This window comes from Equus przewalskii, chromosome 3 (assembly GCF_037783145.1).
Source record: "Equus przewalskii isolate Varuska chromosome 3, EquPr2, whole genome shotgun sequence".
Classification (NCBI taxonomy): Eukaryota; Metazoa; Chordata; class Mammalia; order Perissodactyla; family Equidae; genus Equus; species Equus przewalskii.
The window spans coordinates 114,033,069-114,048,005 of NC_091833.1; the positions used below are offsets into that span (position 1 = coordinate 114,033,069).

The window sequence follows — 14,937 nt, forward strand, 5'->3', positions numbered from 1 at the left end:
CCGGGCCACTGAAGCGGAACATGCACAGTTAACCGCTGCGCCACCAGGCCAGCCCATCATGGCTGCACTTTAACTGGATGCCGACAGTATACCTGGCACCAACCAGGCTTTGTACTGACTGGCTCTAAAGCTCACACTTGCCCTGCAAGAGCACAACAGCTCCTGCCACAGAGCTAGGCTCCCTTCCAAGTCCTTGACGTACATTTCCGTCCTGGGTCCTGCTGCAGGCCCATCACGTGGTACTATTATGAGCCCCTCTTGCAGGTGAGGGGGGTTACAGCTCAGAGAGTTAAGGAGCTACTCCAAGGTCACAGTGAGATGTGGTAGGACCAGGATTCACACCTAGGCAGTCTCTTATACCACTGAGGTTATACCAATTTTAATGAGGGGCAAGCTGAGGCTCAGAGAGGTGGAGGGCCCAGCCCCAGCCCAGCCCAGGAGCACGCCCTCCACACATACCCAGGGGCAATACTGTCCAGCAGGGAATGCACAGTCCACCCCTCTGTGCAGCCAAGAGGCCCCCGCCCCGCCCACCTTGCTCTTTTCCTGCTGGAACTCGATCTGAATGCTGGTCAACTTGGCCCGCAGCTCCTCATTGGCCATTTGCACTGCGTCCGTCTCCATCTCGGGCTTCTCGCCCTTGCTCCGGCCTTTCTTAGACATGCTTCCTCTCGGGTTGAGACGGAGATCCCACGTTCACGCCCGCCAGCCAGCAGGTGCCGCTGCCAACTCCGCCGTGCTAACCAGTCGCGCAGGGCTCAGCTCGTCGTCCTCCACGTAAATCACCATCACTTGGGATCCTGGAGGAGGAGGGAAGCCGGTTAACAGAGAGAGACGGAGAGAGGCTGGCTCCCCCGGGCCTGGAGCACTCAAACGCAACGACAGCCAGCTCTGCTGAGGCCTCCCTCCCCAGGCCAGGACCCGCCTCATCCCGAGGATGTCCCACCAGTCACAACACTGACCTAGTGCTTCCCAAACTGGGGCCACATCAGAATCACTTGGAAGCTTTTTAAAGCCAGAGTCCTGGGCCCACCCCCAGAGTGTCTGATTTGCATTTCTCACAAGCTCCCAGGCGACCACACCTGGAGCAGCTCCACGCGGCTCCGTCCTCCCTCAGCAAGATGCGACTACCCCACCTAAGCAACCCTAGACCGCGGTCTGCAGACGTCAGGGAGCCTCAGTCACCAGGGCTGCTTCTTCCAAAAGGCAGGTCCTGGGGGAGCACAGAGCCCGAAACTCGAGGCACGGAGCGGCTAGGGGATTTGGATGTTCAATCCGCACATCCAGGTGATTCTGGAGCAGGGTCTGAGGACTGCACTCTGAGAAACAGGCTTTCAGACTTCATAAAGGTTAGTGGTTCCCTTCCCCGACACCCCCCAGACTGGCCCAGCACTGGCCACCCCAGGCTGCTGGCTTTGGGCCAAGCAGAGGCCCCTAAGCCAGCCCAGGAGAGCAGCAAAGGCCCCTGGAGGAGGCGACGGCCAGGTACAGCACCCTGCTGCACTCATGCCCCTGGGAGACCCCCAGACCTTCAGCTTGGTAAGGCTGCCCGTGTGGCCACAAGGTGGCAGAGCCAAAGGCCTTACAATAGGCCTGGAGTAATAACTATGCCACCGCTAGCTGGATGCTTCCCTGTGTCCCCTCTCATTAATTAGTACAACCGGCCTACAGGGCAGGGGATGGGGCCCAGTGTCACAGAGGAGCAAACCGAGGCACACACAGGTTGAGTGTCAGCCACGGCGTCACAGTCAGGGAGCAAACAGTATGAACCTGGTCAAGGCCCACAGCTGGACGCGGTAAGCCAGGCCCGAACCCAGGCTCCCAGCTCCGAGCGCCACGCTGACCTAACCCCATGCTGCACTGCCTCTCTAAGCCTGACTCTGGGCCCCCGGCCCCCTGGCTCTGCCTTATTGTTTTCCACGTGACAAAACATACATTTACTTCTTGTCTGCTTCCCCTACGCTAGGATGTGAGTTCCAAGTAAGCAGAGCCCGTGTCTGTTTTGTTCCTCGCTGTGCTCCCTGTGCCTAGAACAGAGCCCAGCATGCAGGAGGCACTCCATAAACATTTGGTGAATGAGTGAATGAGTAGGCGGCAACAGAAAATAATAACGAAGCACCTATTATGTGCCAAGTCTTGTGATGGGACCTGGGGAGCATATAATCCTTTCAGCACCTGGAGAGAGAGGTATAATTATTAGGCTCGTCTTTGAGATGAGGAAATCAAGGCACAGAGAGGTTAAGTAAGCTGCCTAAGGCCACACAGCTAGTAAACGGTGGCTCTGGGATTAGATCGCCTTGGGAGAGAAAGCAGAGAAAAAGAAAACATTCCATCATGGAGAAATGCTGGCCTTTAGAGGTGGAGCAGAAAAGATTAAATCAGCAAGACCATAAACAAGAAGCATGTAGACAGCAGAAGAAAGAAGAGAACCAGGGAAGCACAGAGAAGAAAGTGCTTCTAGAAGGAAGAGGAGTCAACAGGGGGCAGCTCCTGAGAGCTGATGAGGACGGGAAACTGGCCAGCAAACTCAGCAACACGGGGTCAGTGGCCTCTGCAGGAGCTGCTTTGTGGGGTGGGAGTCGGGAGCCAGATAGGGCTGACTCGGGAAGTGGGCACAGGGAGCCGGGCGGGGAAGGAGGGAGACTCATCAATGCCAGCCTGTCCGGCAAGCTGCAGGCACTCGATGGCCATGAGCTGAAGTCCAGCTCAGCTGGCCCTGGGGGCACTGTGATGTCCGTCGGAACGAGAACTCTGGGACGGCAGTGACGGAGGCCAGTTACACCCTTCCTGGACAGGAGAACTGTGTTTCTCAGTGCGCCATGAAGGATTATTCAGGGGTGATCCATCCCTGTGGGTCGATTCCAGAAAGGTACACTCTTGTCTTCAGATACGTACGAGCTCCATTCGCTTTGATCTGACTTAGAGTGTAATCCATAATTCATTCCTTGCTCCCCGGACCTGCCTGCTTTTACCACCACAGCAGTTCTCGGAAATCGGCCGGGCTTCTGCAGGGCCTCTCCCCACACCCCAGAGAGCAGGAAGCACTCCTCAGATACAGCGCCCAGAAAGGGGCCGTGTTCTCCTTTGTACTCCACCCTGTGGCCCAACACCACTTCTAGGAAGGCACTGTAAGGAGCTAACCAGAGATCCAGGCTCTGTATGAACACTAGGGTGTTCTTCCCAAAAACAGGACGCTCAGCCATAGGGACAGTTAAGTAAACGGCATCAAAGCCGTGACAGCGAACTCCCCGCAGAGAAGGGTGAACATCATAGAGTGAAAGGGCGGAGTCAAGGAGCAAATATAATTTGTGATCTCAGTTTTCTGAAATATATATACTTGTTCACTTTTTCACTTGGTCACAACGATTTTTTGAGCACCTGCTAGGCGCCAGGCCCTGCACCCTGGCGACCCGTGGTGAGGACAGAGAGCCAGGCCTCCCAACCGTGAGCAGCAACTGCTAGAGTGGTGCGAAGATAGGCAAGAGTTCTTTTCTTCTTTAAACTCTTCCAAAGAAGTCGAATTTTCTATTTCTACTACTGCTTTACAGAAAAAACAATGCCATTTTTCTTAAAGGCAGGTGAGCACGTTTCAGAAAAACATCTGGATCTAGCTGGGAAGGGTACGAGAAAGACACTGAAGAGAAGGCAAACGGGCTGTCCCAGGATGGCGCTGGCAGCCTACACAGCTGACCGACTCTCCAGGCACAGTCGGACGTGGTGCTGGCTTCATCTGGCTCTCAAAGGGCTGCCTGGACGGAAACGCTCCCCAGGACACAGCTGACCGTTCTGCAAGCCGGCCTTGTCAGCCCAGCAAAGGGCTGTCCTTCAGAGCAAGGCTGACCTGGGGTTGAATCTCAGCCACACTTCCCTGGCTGCGTGGTTCTGGGCAAGTCACTGAGCTCTACGGCTCAGTGTTCTCATCCGCTCAATGGGACCCGCCGCCCTACTTCACAGGACCCGCATCCAAAGCGCTTGGCAAGGTGCCTGGCCCAGTGAAGCTCACCAAACACAACAAAGCTGAATTTATCAGGAGGAGTCACCCCAGCCTCCCACTGAGCCCCGGGAACGTCAAAGTGACACCTGCTGGGACTGGCCACCGCTGGAAGCCGTAGTGTGAAGGCTCAACCCACCTGGTGTCACGCTGTCGCAGCTTCTCAGTGCCCGAACACAACCTGAAGGCCCGTTTCCTTCCCAGCAGCGCCCCCCATGGCCACTGAAGATGCTAGGGAGGAGGGAGGTAGCAGATGTGGAAGCCTGGGCCTCAGAGAGGCAAAGCGCCTGCCCGAGGCAGCTCAGCAGGCTGGACACAGGCAGTGTGACCGGACTGCTCCTCAGCGAGGCCCCGGGCCAGCAGCCCAGCTGCAGCTGAGAGGGGAGGGTGAGAGAGGAAACCAGTCCGTGGGGAGGCGGCACCCCAGGAGCGTCTGCAGGGCCATGAGAACAGAGGCCGGCGAAGCCTTCGGGACCAGTGCCAGACTCTGCATTTTTACCAGACCCCCTGGCCCAGCTGGACCCGAAGGCCTGGCCAGCCTCTCGAGACCCCAAGAGAAGGAGGGCTAAAGGGCAGCGGCAGAGGGGAGCGGGACAGGCCAGACACCCAGAAGGGAGGCCATGCCTGGGGATAGTCCAGTTTCTTACCCTGGCCATAGCACCCCTGGAAAAGTACGTTCACGCCCTCATCTCATTAGAACCTCAGCACACACATTCTCCAGTTTACAGATGAGAAAACCAGGCCCCGAGAGGGGAAGTCACAGGGCTGTGAGTCTGCTGCTTAGAAGCCATTGAAGGCTCAGGCTGCCTCTGAAGAAAGCCCCAACCCCTGAAGGGGTGCAGGCCCCACAGGGTCTGACTCACATCCATGCCCGGCCCCACCACTTCTCCCCCACCTCAGACTCCATCCCGGCACACTCCCCAGCAGGTCATGGTGAATGCAGTTCCCCGACGGAGAAAGCCAATCTCCCACCCCCTTCCATGGCCAACTCCCATTTCGCCTCCTCCAGGAAGCCTCCCCTGATGCCCTCCATGTTGGTCAGGCACCTCCTTGGAGCATACAACCACAGGCTGAGGGTTGCCCTGTATGTTTGCTCATCCAGCCGCCCCCACCTGACTGTCAGCCCCTCAGGGGCAGGCCCCTGACCTCCCTCCTTGCCTGCCTCACCCCATGCTCAGCCCAAAGTCCAAGCTCAGTCTGTCCAGGGTGAACAAATTCCAAGGAGCTAACGCCAAGCCTACTGCTCCCGACCCCCACCCTCAACATGTGCCGGGCCGAGGCCTCAATAAACGATGAAGGACGCAGGAGGGGAAGGCACCCAAAGTGCTGGGCCAAGTCAAACTCGGAGGTGACAGCTGGCCTCCTGCCAGGGACACACCTATGGTGAGTCCAGCCCGAGGCTCAGAGTGCCACGCGGCATCCCTACCATCAGGCCCCACAGCCACCGACCTCCACAAAGGCCTGGCCCATGGCAGCAACAGCCTGCACCGTCTTTATGTTGTTTACAGAACATTCAGGCTGCTGAAGCAGAGAGGCAAATGAGGAGACGGCGGCTGGGACGTGGCCAAAAGCCAGTGGATGAGAGAGACATGTTGGCAGTTGAGCCACTAGGACTTGCTCACGACGGGTGGGTATTTGCTGAGCTTGAACTATATGCCAGACTCTGCTTGGGCCCAGTTCACTCTCAACCTGACACAGTGCCCACCAATATCAGCCAAGGCGCCGGGCACCAAGGCCTTGTCTGGTCACCACAAAAGTCCCTCTGTCGTTAAGGCGAAGCTTCTTGGTGACAAGGTTCTAGAAGCAAGCAGAAGGGTTAGGACGCTAGACCTAGGCTAAGGGAGGCAAGGGCCAGAGCTGTAGTTGGGCAGCAGGTTCCAGTAACATGAGAAGGCTTTCGGCTCATGAGGACTGCAGCAGGATGAATGGTGGCCCCCAAGAGATAGTTCACATCCTATTCCCTGGACCCTGTGAATGTGCCCTTGTTTGGAAAAAGGGTCTTTGCAGATGTAATCAAGTTAAAGATCTCGAGATGAGATCATCCTGGATTAGGGCGGGCCTTAAATCCAATAACAAGTGTCCTTTTAAGAGACACACAGAGGAGACACAGGGAGGGAAGGGAAGGCCATGTGAGGAGAGAAAAGGGATTGGAGCGATGCAGCCACAGCCAAAGAAGCCAGGAACGCCGACATCCACCAGGAGCTGGAGGAGGCAGGAAGGACCCTCCCCTAGGGACTCCAGAGCGAGCATGGCCCTGCCCACACCTTGATTTTAGACTTCTGGCCCCCAAAACTGTGAGAGAGCACATCTCTGTGGTTTTAAGCCCCTCAGTTTGTGGGATTCTTTATGGCAGCCACAGGAAACAGATACACTGGGCACACAGGAAAAAATGCTCATGGGACACACTCAGCATTTTGTGTAATGACTTAAGACGATCAGCTTCTCGGCGCTGGAGTCTGAACAAGCCTGCCTCTGTCCACGCTGCACTTAATATCAGGAATACGCCAGTGCCCAGCACACAGCAGGCCAGTCTCCAGGCTCAGAGCCTACTATCTCACGATTCACATACAACGCCAGCAAGCCGAGCTGCCCGTTCTCCCAGCCCAGAGCAGAAGGGAGACAGGAAACTGGAAGGTGGCGTTTTACTAAAAGCAAACCCATGGGAAAATTAAAAACTAGAGAGTAAAATAATAATTCCTCTAATACTTAAAAGAAAAAGCCTGCGAGGCCTAGAATACTAACTTTCCTAGGAGACCTCATTCTCCAATTACAGAAAATTAATAAGCTGTCCAGACTCCTATATTGGTGCAAAACAGTTAGTGGAAGTTAAAAAAAAACAAACTTCCAAGAGATGTAATAAATGAAGTCAACCAGGCTAGGTTTTCCTAACACATACTCTGGGCTCAAGAGTGCAGTGCTGTAGAGAGGACCCAGAACGAGGAACAGGAAGCTCAGTCACTCGTCCCAGCCCTGCCACCAACCTCTGCATGGCTGGGCCCCAGCCGTGCTCTCTTCACCCAGGGTTTTTCATCCTAAAGTGGAGGGGCCGTGCACATGGCACTGGGCGGGAGCAGCACCGGTGCCTTTGCTAATCCTGGAGAACCCTGCCGGACAGGCTCCCTGCCTCGGGCCACCTCCTAAATGTCCCCAGGACTCGGCTGGGGCCACACCTCCTCCAGCAGCCCTCTTTGGCCCCAAGGCAAGGTTAGGGCGACCTTGCAGCCCATGCCTCACCACGATGCCTCTCGGCCACCATCACTGCCCATCTCCGGGACTATGAGGCCAGAGGATTGGGATGGTCACAGGGGACAGATTCATTTTACAGGTGGTGCAACTGAGGCCCAGACAGGTCAGAGGCCTGCCTGGGGTCACAGAGGGAGTGGCAGCCCAGCAGGGAGAGAGCTCACCACCACCCCCTCTACCCTACCAGGCCACCAGCAGAGCTCCACCTGGCACTTGAGAGGCTATGGGGCAGACACCATGGGCCCTGCCCCAGCTCCCTGAGGTGCCCTGGGCTCCCACCTGCTCCCACTGTCCGGGCTGATAATGTCATTCATCACCATGACAGCAGCTGGGGCGCCCTCACCTGGGCTGTCTGACCCCTCACCTAGGACCCTCCCATTCCAGGGGCCACGAACCCCAGGCCCCTCCTTGCAGACAGAGCCACACGTTTCCACTAAGCTGGCACTCAGGCCACTTGTTGCCAGCTCTCCCACCTGTTGACTCTACCGCCACAAGGGGCCCACGTGGTGCTGACTTCCTTTTCCAGTACAGGTTATTCATTCTGCACCCAAAAAACATCCAAGAGCCCCTCTAGTGACAGGGAGGGGGGTTCTGTTTATGTTCTACACACCACACACACACACACACCTCACATATACCACACACGCCACATACACACATTAGACAAAAGCACACACACAGACCACATACACAAACATACACACACACAGCAAACACCACACACACATACCACTATGGACTGAATGTCTGTGTGCCCCCAAAATTCATATGTTGACATCCTACTGTCCAGTGTTTGGGGGCGATTAGGTCATGAGGGTGGAGCTGTCGTGATGGGACTGGAGCCCTGGGAGAGATGATAGCTCTCCAACCTGCAGGGCTCAGCAAGGAGGCAGGCATCCACAGCCGGAAGAGGGCTCTCACCACGCTAGGCACCACGCAGCATCCTGGCCCTGGACTTCCGGCATCCCCAACTGTGGGAAGAATATGTGTTGTTTAGGACACGCAGTCTATGCAATTCTGTTTGGCAACCCAAGCTGACTAAAACACATACACATCACATCACACACACCCACACCATGCACCAATACACACACACACACACACACACACCACATGCACACACACCAAACACCACACACACCACACACTACACACATGTGCACACACACACGCCCAGCAGTTCCAGTCAGGATGAGAAAACCCCAAATGTCCAGAGAAGCATCTCTGAGATGCGCAGACCTGCCTCTCCTGCCTGCATATCAGATCCCCCAGAGGGGTCCTGGGCATCTCGGGCAGCTCCTCGGAGTCTCCAGTGCTTCTGGAAGGCCTGGTGCTTCAGGATCACTGTCATCAACAGTGAAAGGAAGCAGCAGAATCAGCAGGCTCTGAGTGGGTGGATTTCACAACAGGCCCCCAGGCTGACAGGATCATTGTAGCTCTTCGCAGGAGGAGCCTGGGAAGGCTCAGAGGGGTTTCAAGCTCACCCAAGATACAGGCGGGCCAGCCCATCCAACTGTCACCCACTAGGGCTGGCCTTGGCCCACCCCACAGCAGCCAAGCCACCCCAGGGGTAAGCAGGGTCCAAGTTGCTCTCCCAATTTAGAGATGAGGAAACTGAGGCTCAGAGACACATGTCACACACACTAAAAAGCCACACAACTGGGTTTGCTGAAAAGCTGGTTGTTCTGGAAAGAAACGGGGTAAGTGGGGGAGAAAAGAGGGTACAGGCTGTGCCCTTAGGGTGGCTCCAGAGGGCAGCAGGGCAGAGACAGCAGGCCCTGGCAGGGGAAGCTTGGCGGCCAGCCTCAGGCTCCACCAGCCAAGTGAGCACAGGACGCGTGCTGGCACACTGGCCAGGCCCAAATGGAACAATGGATGTGACAGTACTTGGAAGGCCGTAAAGTGACCCAGAAACAGGGCTCTTCACCGTATGACGAACAACACAAACAAAGACAAGGCCAGCTGCAGGGCACAGCTCCACAGCACCTGGGAGCCTAGGACTCAGCCGCCCTGCAGGGAGACTCCTCCCCGTCGTCTCCGTCATCTGCGCAGGAAGCTCCTCCTCAGTGCCCACACGTGACGTTCCAGCCTCTCTTGAAAGTCCTTCCAGTGACAGGAAGCCCCTACAGGGACACCTGCTCCCGGGGGGCAGCCCCTGCTTTAGAAAGCACTTCCTTATTTCAAGCCAAAAACAAACAGAAAAGGGCCTCCTTACAACGCCCCCCATCAGCTCCTCCCAGCACTTGGAGGCAACCCAACGTGTCTACTCTCCCTGCCACACAGAGGAGCCCTTCAGAGATGGAAGATTCCAGCCTTCCTCCCCAACCTTCTCTGCCCCAGGTCACCCGGCGTGATGAGAGCGAGTGTTCACCGAGCACGTGCCATTGATCAGGCGCCGTGCTCAGCTTCCACAGGGCCATCTCATTCACGCCTCCCAGCGACGCTGCGATGCAGGCACTGTGGCCACCCCATCTTGTGGATGGAGAAACTGAGGCCCAAACACAGTAAGTAACTTGCCCACGGTCACGTGGTTAGAAAAAAGCCAGGCAGACATGGACTCCAATCCCCAGTCGATCCCTCTGTGATCTGGGGTGGGTTATCTCAGTTCTCTGGGCCTCAGTTTCCCCAGCTGTGAAATGGAGCTCTTTCACTGTGGCGAAGCTCCTAGACAGTAGGTGCTCAACAAGTGGCAGCTCTCCGTGGAGACGGGGCAAGTGACAGTCTCCTGCGGGTGTATTTTTCCAAATGTGTGGACATAAGACACCCTGTTTTCCAGAGCAGGGGCACCGAGGCCGCATGCCATGGAACGAGATCAGAAGGGATGAGAAGGGAGGAGGGGAGAGCTGGGGAACCCTGACTGACGCCAGGTCCAAGCCCACGGCCTGGGAGTTTGTCCCCACAGCGAGAGCCCCAGCAGCTGGTGAATGGGCTTCTTCAAGTGGAGAGAAAACAATGGACGCAGCATCTGGGGACAAAACCCCAGCTTGGTGAGCGCACATGGGCCATGGGCCTCCCCTCCTGCCGTTCACCTTGCCACCCCACCCAGACACCGCCCAAGCCCCACAGTGCTGCCCGCCAACCGTCCTCTGGAGTCCTTCCCATTCCCGTCACCTGCAGCCTGGTGGGCTTAAAACAGTCTCCGTGCCCCTCCCACCCCCCGCCACCCATCACGGCCACAGGAGGGCACCTCCTGAAGCGAAAGTCAGCCCACATCCTAGTCCTGCACAGAAAATAATCAAAACAGCGACAACAGTAACAACAAGAGTAATAACAAATCAACCTCCTCTGGCCCGACCGCCTTGGGGGAGAATCGGAACAGCGCAGTGGATGCCCCGCAGGCCCCTGCAAGCACACCCCATTGCCTGTCTACTTGTTCGCTTGCCTTGCTGGATTCTCAGCTCCTGCTAAACCACCTTCTTGACTGGAGTCTCCAGTACTGAGCAAGGCACCCACCCAGAGCAGGCACCCCAGACATCAGGACCCCTCCTTAGACATACCCCCTCTTTACATTTATAACGTTCAGGCAGAAGGACACAAAAGATCCTTGAAGGGAGACAGGTTTCCTGAGTCCTTGGTAAAAATAATCCCCATTCCACGAAGCCAAGTATAACTACACAAGAACTGATGTGTGTGGACAGATATGTGATGCCCAGCTCACTTACTAGCTGGTTCCCTCCCCGTGCCAGCCAGGCACCCTGGATATTTACATATGGCCCCTGGCAAAATGACAAGATGCCGACCGAGCATCAAGGACCTTGGGCCTTGCTCTTGAGTAGATAAAGCTGTGCAGAGAGAGGAACTGGACCGGTTGAACACGTCATTCCATCATTTGTTCAGCACAAGTTTACGGCATGCCTCCTACATGCAGGCACCGTGCTGGGCACAGGACCATGATACTGAACAAGCCACATCCCACCCTGCCCTCAATGCGGACGGCCTCTCCTGCCCAAAGCTCCTTCCTCTCAGTCCCCTGCTCATTTGCTCTTTCCAATAGCTCCATCCATGGATCAGGAGGAAACCTGTCCTTTGCATCCTAAACACAGCCATAGAGGGGCATGATGAGACTTCTCCATGGGCCATCACTCTTCAATCTCTAGAAAAGTATTACAAGGTCACAATACCCCCTTCCTTTTGCTGGCAGCACCACCTGCCATTGTCATTTATCATCATCACTCCAGTCACAGAATCAGCATGGTCATCTCTGAAGCTCAGGATCATGTGGAGGGCTGCAGCTGACATAGCAACAGCTGGATGCTGTGAGGACACTGCTTTCAACAGGGGCAGGAGGGCCCAGGAATCTTTGGATAGTCTCTGTCACCTGGTCCTAACATGTCCATCTTGATATATCCCAAAGAAGCAAAGGGAACCAAGTTCAGGCAGCAGAGGCCTCTCTACGTTCAGCAGACTCTAGAGCACTAGGCCTCACGGCCAGGGACCCACACAGCCCAGGTGTGAACTCATGATGCCACCCCCCCAAAAAAAGAGAAACCTCCAATTAGGGCAGTACTGTGCTGTCACCTGCCCCACAGTCACTTTGGAAAAGTCCTGCTCAATGAAAAGGGGAGCCTACATAGGAGAAAGGGAAGGGAGGAAAGAAGGAAGAAAGGAACAGGGGGAGGAGGGGAGGGGAAGGGGGCAAGGGAGGGAGGAAGAGAACACAGGGAGAATGGATTTGAGCTCCCAGCCTCTGATCTGGCATGTTAGGAGCTTGGAAGTCATCAATCCCATCCACACAACAGGAAAAAAGCCAAACAAACTGAAAATCAGTAACTTTTCTCAGACTCACAGAGAACTGAGGTCACAGAGCAAACCACTGCCCCCAAATTTGGAGAGGCAAACAGGCAGACACAGAGAATAACAACTTATCAGAGCAGAAACACATGAACAGAAACCTCCATGGGAACCAGTTCAGGTAACTATTACCAAATACTTCATGTCCAGCTTTCAACAAAAAACAAAATTACAAGGCATACTAAAAGGCAAAAACAAAAAACAAACAAACAAAAAAAAACCCAGCTTGAAGAGACAGAACAAGCATCAAAACCAGACTAAGATACAGCAGTGATATTGGAAATTATCAGACTGGGCTTTAAAATAACTACGATTACCAGACTTAAGGGCATTAATAGAAAAACTAGACAACATGCAGGACAGATGGATAATGCAAGCAGAGAGAGGAATTCTAAGAAAGGACCAAAAAGAAGTGCTAGAGATCAAAAACACTGTGACAGAAACAAAGAATGCCTCTGATGGGCTCATGAGCAGACTGCACAGGGCTGAGGAATTGGCATGTTTGAGACATGTCAACAGAAACTTTCTAAACTGAACAGTAAAGAAAAAAAATGACTGAGATAAACAGAAGGGAACATACTACAACTGTGGGATAACTACAAAAGGTGTAACACATGCATAACGGGAAGAGAGACAAAGGAACAGAAGAAATATTTGAAGCAATGTCTCAGAATTTCCCAAAATTAATGTCAGACACCAAACCACAGATCCAGGAAGCTTGGAGGATACCAAATATGATAAATACAAAAAAATCTACACTTAGGTATATCATATTCAAACTGCAGGAAAAAAAAACATAAAGAAAAATCTTGAAAGAAGCCAGGGGAAGAAAACAGTCTACCTATAGAGAAGCAAGGAAAGAATTACATTAGGCTTCTCTTCAGAAACCACACAAGCAAGAAGAGGCGGGAGCGAACAAAGTATTGAGAGAAAAAAATCAACAACCTAAAATTCTGTACATTGGGAAATTATCCTTCAAAAGCGAAGGAAAAATAAAGATTTTCTCAAACAAAAGTTGAATAAATATGTCACCAGTAGACCTGACTTGCAAAAACCTGTTAAAAGAAGTTCTTCTGAGAGAAGGAAAATGACAGTTCAGAAATGTAGATCTCCATAAAGGAAGGAAAAACATTGGATAGAGAATAAATGAAGGTAAGATAAAGACTTTTATTTTTCCTGTTCTTAATTGATCTAACAGATAACGGTGTTCAAAATACTAACAGCAACAATGTATTCTGCGATTATAGGTTTGGAGAAGTGAAATGAAAGACAGCAGAGCAATAAAGGCCGGGAGGCAGGAAGTAGGCATCCTTCGCTATCAGGTCCTTGCACTACAAGGAAGCCAGGTGGTGTTATTTGAAAGTGGACTTGGATTAGTTGTAAACGTGTATTGCAAACTCTAGGGTGACCACTAAAAAATGTTCTTAAAAAAGCACAATTGATATGCTAAGAAACAAGAGAAAAATGGAAACATAAAATGCTCAATTAAAACCACAGAAGGCAGAAAAAGAGTGGAAGACAAAAATAGAAATAAAGACCAAGGGCAACAAATAGAAAACAGTAAGAAATATGGTCCATATTAATCCAACTATACCAATAATCACTTTAAATGCCAATGGTCTAAATGTAACAATTGAAAAACAGAGACTGTCAGTGTGGATCCAAAAACAAGATCAACTATACGGTATCTAAAAGACAGCACTGAACTTCAAGACTCGCTGGCACCAAGCCAGACAACTTCTGCCCACTTACAGTCAACTAAAGGCAGTGAAAGCTCGAATTCATTCCCAGCCACTGTTAATCTCTCAATGGTGACATAATCTCTAACCTACAACCAAAGAACAAACACATCCCCTCTGAATTAAAGAAAGATCTCTGCAATAAATTCAATGAGATAAAAATTGCCCTGTAAAAAAAATACCCAAGAAACACATTAGGAAATCATGTGGCCCAAAAGATCATAATGACGAGCAACAAAAAATTATGATGATGAATCTAAATTAAAATCACAAGCAAAGACACGCCCACGCCAATAAGAACTGGGAAGTCAGCTAAGCCGGAATCTTCTCGGCGCATGCGCCTGAATGTCTTATGAGCAGGCCTCAGCCCTCTTCACCACCACTGCCAGCATCTCCCGAGACAACAGGGACAGGGACTCCGCTCACAGGTCTCTGTAAGGCTTAGAACACATACACGTAACGTTTCATTTCCATATGAAAAAGCCTGCAACATGTACTCCACGTTATTTATACCTGAGAGGAAGGGAGGGAGGGCAAGAGAGAGATACGGCCAATGCTACACCCAATTCCTTAAAAAAAATAAAAGTCCTCAAAGAAAGTAATCCTTTTCTGTAGGTTGTAATCAGATTCCCTGCACCCTCAGAACTCTGTTCCTTCCACCGGTCTTTCCCAGCCATGACACAACGCCCAAGAGTGGGGAGGCGGGGGGGGGGGGGGGGGGGGCGGGCGGGGGGGGGGTCAGTGTTCTACCGAGTTTTTTGCAGAGCTACAAGTTCTGGGACTGTCTTGTCCATCAATGCCACGTTCTCCTGGGCCCCTGCACCTCTGGAAATGAGTTCCCTGTATGTTCAGCAAATCCCCCACATGCTCCCTCCATTTCCCAGATTCCCTTGCAGTAGGTGGGGGTCATGTGACTAGCCCTGGCCATGATGTGCAAGCAGCAGTGACCTGTGTCATTTCTGGCTGAGGCACTGAGAAGCCCATTTGACTCCTCTTCTGCCTGGCTGCACAGATCTTAGAAGCCACGTGTTGAACTGGTGGCATGGCCAGATGGGGACTGCTAGATCCCTGAATCCTTCACTAGGGGAGAGCCCCCGTGGACCTGTACCAGAGCATGTGTGATCCAGAACTGACCTTTTGGGGTTCCTTTGTTCCTGCAGCACAGGCTCGCCA

At 53.2% G+C, this 14,937-nt stretch overlaps 1 protein-coding gene across 10 annotated transcripts in view; it reads right to left on the bottom strand.

Moving 5' to 3' along the window:
* The window catches only part of JAKMIP1 (janus kinase and microtubule interacting protein 1), a 147,806-nt gene that overhangs the window by 77,168 nt on the left and 55,701 nt on the right, over positions 1–14,937 (bottom strand). For all 10 annotated transcript variants that reach the window (XM_070613297.1, XM_070613299.1, XM_070613303.1 and 7 more), the window contains one exon: positions 535–800. In XM_070613297.1, the coding sequence (XP_070469398.1) occupies positions 535–663 (129 nt within the window). In that variant the 5' untranslated portion in view covers positions 664–800. The remainder of the gene's footprint in view (positions 1–534; positions 801–14,937) is intronic.